This window comes from Salmo trutta, unplaced genomic scaffold (assembly GCF_901001165.1).
Source record: "Salmo trutta unplaced genomic scaffold, fSalTru1.1, whole genome shotgun sequence".
Classification (NCBI taxonomy): domain Eukaryota; kingdom Metazoa; phylum Chordata; class Actinopteri; order Salmoniformes; family Salmonidae; genus Salmo; species Salmo trutta.
The window spans coordinates 351,001-357,000 of NW_021822565.1; the positions used below are offsets into that span (position 1 = coordinate 351,001).

Genomic DNA, 6,000 nt, shown 5'->3' on the forward strand with positions numbered 1-6,000 from the left:
CCTTGCGCACAAGCAAAAGCAACCCAAAATACGACATCAATAAAAAACATCAGAAGCATGTTCATACAGCTCTTATACATGTGTAATTGACATAACAATCGAAAAAAATTCGAAAAACGATCCAGAAACCACTTTTTTACAAGGTGCTAAGTTTTCAAAAAAAAAATCATTTTATCAAAATCTGAGACTTGGGTAAGAATTGGGTATCATTTGCTGTATGAAAATCCAAGGTGGAGCGCGCTCGCCATCTAAAGGAAATTTGGGGTGTTACAATTGGCAATTGCCATCGGAAAATTGCCATATGATTGGCCCGGAGATGGGCCGCTTTGGGTGGTTTTTGCAATCGTGTGTATGATTCGTGCTATGCCAATATGTTGCCATGTTATTTTGTCCAAATCAGGGGGGTATTCCCTTACAGAGAGGATTCATACCAACCAGGGGTCTAACTGAGAGGATTCATACCAACCAGGGGTCTAACTGAGAGGATTCATACCAACCAGGGGTCTAACTGAGAGGATTCAGACCAACCAGGGGTCTACTGAGAGGATTCATACCAACCAGGGGTCTACTGAGAGGATTCACACCAACCAGGGGTCTACTGGGAGGATTCATACCAACCAGGGGTCTACTGTATCTGGTCTGGAGTCTGAGAGGATCAGACTAATTGGTACTTACTTTTTAACCCCATCTTCTGTATATTCACTCCTATAGAATCCTTTTAGGTCATCAGCCAGCTCTCCCTGGAAGTCAGTGGAAAGTCTATAGGACTTCCCAGCAGCTAGCTTTCCCTTCAGCTGAATGACCAGGTACTCAGTCTTCACCTGCAGCCAGCTAGATATTACGTTAGGAGCAGTCGCTCCATCCAGGCCAGTCAGTCTAACACGGTGGCCACTGAGCAGAGTCAGGTTCAGCTTGTTACAGTGGATGAGGATCAGATCTGTTTCCTTCTCACACCGGAACACCACATCTGACTGTCCTGTGAAGATGTAGAGGCCAGTAGAGGCGTTGACAACCAGTCGAGGCCAGAGGGTGATGTTGTAGGAGACAGGAGACAAGGAGTCGGGCAGTCTGTAGTATTCCCAGGGGTTTTTAGGAGTGGAGAGGGTGGAGGAGGTGGTTGGAGAGACAGTGGTTACACCATCCACAGGTTTGTTCTGGTTCTTGGTCTTTTCCTTATCGTAGACTGCTGCCAGGGCTATGATGACGACTCCTGCTACAGCCCCCATTAGAAGGCCTGCTAGCCCCATGTTCTTACTGATGTAGAAGCCTTTAGCCATGGCTGATGTCTTGCTGGAGGTGGGAACAGAGAGATGGCAGGGCAACCTGTGGTCTCCGGGACTCTGCTAGGCTCGGTCTCTTCACTCCTCAGTTAATAGATTAACTATTAGCCTGTCTGTGGACCTGTGGTGTTAGTTTAGAGAGAGGCAAAGAGAGAGAGAGAGAGGCAAAGAGAGAGACAGAGAGACAGGGAGAGGGAGAGATATATTCATGATCAAATACAAATCTTAGAATGAACTATTGAAGACTACCAGAACCCACTGGATTCTCCAATTACATTGAATGAACTACAGGACAAAATACAAACCCTCCAACCCAAAAAGGCCTGTGTTGTTGATGGTACCCTAAATCAAATGATAAAACATAGACAACAAATTTCAATTAGCTATACTTAAACTGTTCAACATCAATCCTCTGCATTGTCATTAACAGCAGACTCGTACATTTCCTCAGTGAAAACAATGTACTGAGCAAATGTCAAATTGGCTTTTTACCAAATTACCTAACGACAGACCACGTATTCACCCTGCACACCCTAATTGACCAACAAATGAAAACAAAGGCAAAGTCTTCCCCATGCTTTATTGAAATCAACAAAGCTGTAACGGCTGTCGTAGCGAGGGGACCAAAGCACAGCGTGTTGAGTGAACATAATGACTTTTTATTTTAACACAGAACACTAAAGAAAATAACAAAAGAGAAAACGATCAGCTCACAGTTCACTGAAGACTAAACAGAATACAACTGCCCACAAACACAGGTGGGGGGGAAAAAAACTACTTAAGTATAATCTCCAATTAGAGACAACGAGGACCAGCTGCCTCTAATTGGGGATCATCCCCCCAAAAACATAGAAATAGAAAACTAGAACTAAACATAGATATAGAAAACATAGAAAAACACCCCCTGTCACGCCCTGACCTACTCTACCATAGAAAATAACATCTTACTATGGTCAGGACGTGACAAAAGCATGAGAAGACTTTGCCTTTGTTTTAATTTGGAATAAGGTCCTGCCATACAATTTCATGGAAAGTGGTATTGGGGGAAAAACATACAACATTATAAAATGAATGTACACAACAACAAGTGTTCAGTTAAAATTGGCAAAAAACACATTTCTTTCCACAGGGCCGGGGGGCGAGAAAGGGAAGCAGCTTGAGCCCCACCCTCTTCAACATATATATCAACGAATTGGCGAGGGCACTAGAACAGTCTGCAGCACCCAGCCTCACCCAACTAGAATCTGAACTCAAATGTCTACTGTTTGCTGATGATCTGGTTCTTCTGTCACCAACCAAGGAGGACATACAGCAGCACCTAGATCTTCTGCACAGATTCTGTCAGACCTGGGCCCTGACAGACCTGGGCCCTGACAGTAAATCTCAGTAAGACCAAAATAATGGTGTTCCAAAAAAGGTCCAGTCGCCAGGACCACAAATACAAATTCCATCTAGACACCGTTGCCCTAGAGCTCACAAAAAACTATACAAACCTCGGCCTAAACATCAGCACCACAGGTAACTTCCACAAAGCTGTGAACGATCTGAGAGACGAGGCAAGGGGGGCCTTCTACACCACCAAAAGGAACTTAAAATTAGACATACCAATTAGGATCTGGCTAAAACTACTTGAATCAGTTATAGAACCCATTGCCCTTCATGGTTGTGAGGTCTGGGGTCCACTCACCAACCAAGAATTCACTAAATTGGACAAACACCAAATTGAGACTCTGCATGCAGAATTCTGCAAAAATATCCTCAGGGTACAACGTAGAACACCAAATAATGCATGCAGAGCAGAATTAGGCCGATACCCGCTAATTATCAAAATCCAGAAAAGAGCCGTTAAATTCTACAACCACCTAAAAGGAAGCGATTCCCAAACCTTCCATAACAAAGCCATCACCTACAGAGAGATGAACCTGGAGAAGAGTCCCCTAAGCAAGCGGGTCCTGGGGCTCTGTTCACAAACACAAACACACCCCACAGAGCCCCAGGACAGCAACACAATTAGACCCAACCAAATTATGAGAAAACAAAAAGATAATTACTTGACACATTACAAAGAATTTACAAAAAAAACAGAGCAAACAAATGCTATTTGGCCCTAAACAGAGAGTACACAGTGGCAGAATACCTGAATATCTCAGATTACACAGACCCACAAACAACACTGTATATAGACATATGACATTTGAAATGTCTTTATTCTTTTGGAACTTTTGTGAGTGTAATGTTTACAGATAATCTTTTATTGTTTATGTCACTTTTGTTTATTATCTATTTCACTTGCTTTGGAAATGTTAACATGCATTTCCCATGCCAATAAAGCCCGAATTAAAATTGAATTGAGAGGAGAGAAAGAGAGAGAAAGAGAGACAGAGAGACAAAGAGATCACACCAATCGATACAAATGGAGACAAATTTGACCCAAATAATTAGAGGAATTTGCGTTAACAGCAACTTGGGGAAAATTCTCTGCAGTATCATAAACAGCAGACCACATCCTTTTCTTAATGATGTATTTATTCATTTTCTGATTATTCATTTTCTGACCTCTGTGATTACCAAGGGGTTTTGCCACCAAGTACTAAGTCATGTTTTGCAGAAGGGTCAAATACTTATTTCCCTCATTACAATGCACATCATTTTATAACATTTTTGACATGCGTTTTTCTGGATTTATTTGTTGTTATTCTGTCTCTCACTGTTCAAATAAACCTACCATTAAAATTATAGACTGATCATTTCTTTGTCAGTGGGCAAACGTTCAAAATCAGCAGGGGATAAAATACAGTGAGGGAAAAAAGTATGTCCAACACTATTTAACATCTACATTTTGGGGCGGCGGGTAGCCTAGTTTGTAGAGCGTTGGACTAGTAACCGAAAGGTTGCTAGACCGAATCCCCCAGCTGTCAAGGTACAAATCTGTCGTTCTGCCCCTGAACAAGGCAGTTAACCCATTGTTCCTGGGCCGTCATTGTAAATAAGAATTTGTTCTTAACTGACCTGCCCAGTTAAATAAAGGTTAAATAAAGGTTAAATAAAGGTTAAATAAAGGTTAAATAAAGGTTAAATAAAATAAAAATTACGAATTTGCCAAAACATTAGAAGACTCTGTCTCCCCCTACACAACACTGAAATCCGTTAACAACAGGTTCTGTCTCACCCTACACAACACTGAAATCAAGGCACCTGGTCTCACCCTACACAACACTGAAATCAAGGCACCTGGTCTCACCCTACACAACACTGAAATCAAGGCACCTGGTCTCACCCTACACAACACTGAAATCAAGGCACCTGGTCTCACCCTACACAACATTGAAATCCGTTAACAACAGGTTCTGTCTGGGCTCTGACCGTTAACCACAGGTTCTGTCTGGGCTCTGACCGTTAACCACAGGTTCTGTCTGGACTCTGACCGTTAACCACAGGTTCTGTCTGGGCTCTGACCGTTAACCACAGGTTCTGTTAGACCTGGGCTCTGACCGTTAACCACAGGTTCTGTCTGGGCTCTGACCGTTAACCACAGGTTCTGTCTGGGCTCTGACCGTTAACCACAGGTTCTGTCTGGACTCTGACCGTTAACCACAGGTTCTGTTAGACCTGGACTCTGACCGTTAACCACAGGTTCTGTCTGTCCTGGGCTCTGACCGTTAACCACAGGTTCTGTCTGGGCTCTGACCGTTAACCACAGGTGCTGTCTGGGCTCTGACCGTTAACCACAGGTTCTGTCTGGGCTCTGACCGTTAACCACAGGTTCTGTCTGTCCTGGGCTCTGACCGTTAACCACAGGTTCTGTCTGTCCTGGGCTCTGACCGTTAACCACAGGTTCTGTCTGGGCTCTGACCGTTAACCACAGGTTCTGTCTGGGCTCTGACCGTTAACCACAGGTTCTGTTAGACCTGGACTCTGACCGTTAACCACAGGTTCTGTCTGTCCTGGGCTCTGACCGTTAACCACAGGTTCTGTCTGGGCTCTGACCGTTAACCACAGGTGCTGTCTGGGCTCTGACCGTTAACCACAGGTTCTGTCTGTCCTGGGCTCTGACCGTTAACCACAGGTTCTGTCTGTCCTGGGCTCTGACCGTTAACCACAGGTTCTGTCTGTCCTGGGCTCTGACCGTTAACCACAGGTTCTGTCTGGGCTCTGACCGTTAACCACAGGTTCTGTCTGGACTCTGACCGTTAACCACAGGTTCTGTCTGGGCTCTGACCGTTAACCACAGGTTCTGTCTGGGCTCTGACCGTTAACCACAGGTTCTGTCAGACCGTTAATCTAAAAATATATATATATATAATGATATTCCAAAAAAGGTCCTGAAATCAGGATTAGAAATATAAATTATATTTGGACACAGTTCTATTAGAACACACCAAAAACGACACGTATCTGGGACTAAATATCAGCAACACAGGAAGCTTTCACAGGACTGTGAACGAGCTGAGAAACAAAGCAAGAAGGAGATTCTATGCCATTAAAAGGAAATTCCAATTAGAATCTGGCTCAAAATGTTCCAGTCAGTTATGGAACCAGTTGCTCTATAAGGCGGTGAAGTGTGGGGTCCACTGTCAAAAAATGTATTTACCAAATGGGACAAACATCCAATCGAAATACTGCATGCAGAGTTTTGCAAGACTGAATTGCATGTGCAAAGAAAAACTCCAAATAACGCATGTAGAGCAGAATTGGGCCTCTTTATTCAAATAGAAAAAAA

At 43.6% G+C, this 6,000-nt stretch overlaps 1 protein-coding gene across 1 annotated transcript in view; it reads right to left on the minus strand.

The window, feature by feature from the left end:
• The window catches only part of anpepa (alanyl (membrane) aminopeptidase a), a 92,308-nt gene that overhangs the window by 68,011 nt on the left and 18,297 nt on the right, over nt 1-6,000 (minus strand). The window contains exon 2 of the mRNA XM_029744178.1: nt 676-1,401. Within this exon, the coding sequence (XP_029600038.1) occupies nt 676-1,277 (602 nt within the window). The 5' untranslated portion in view covers nt 1,278-1,401. The remainder of the gene's footprint in view (nt 1-675; nt 1,402-6,000) is intronic.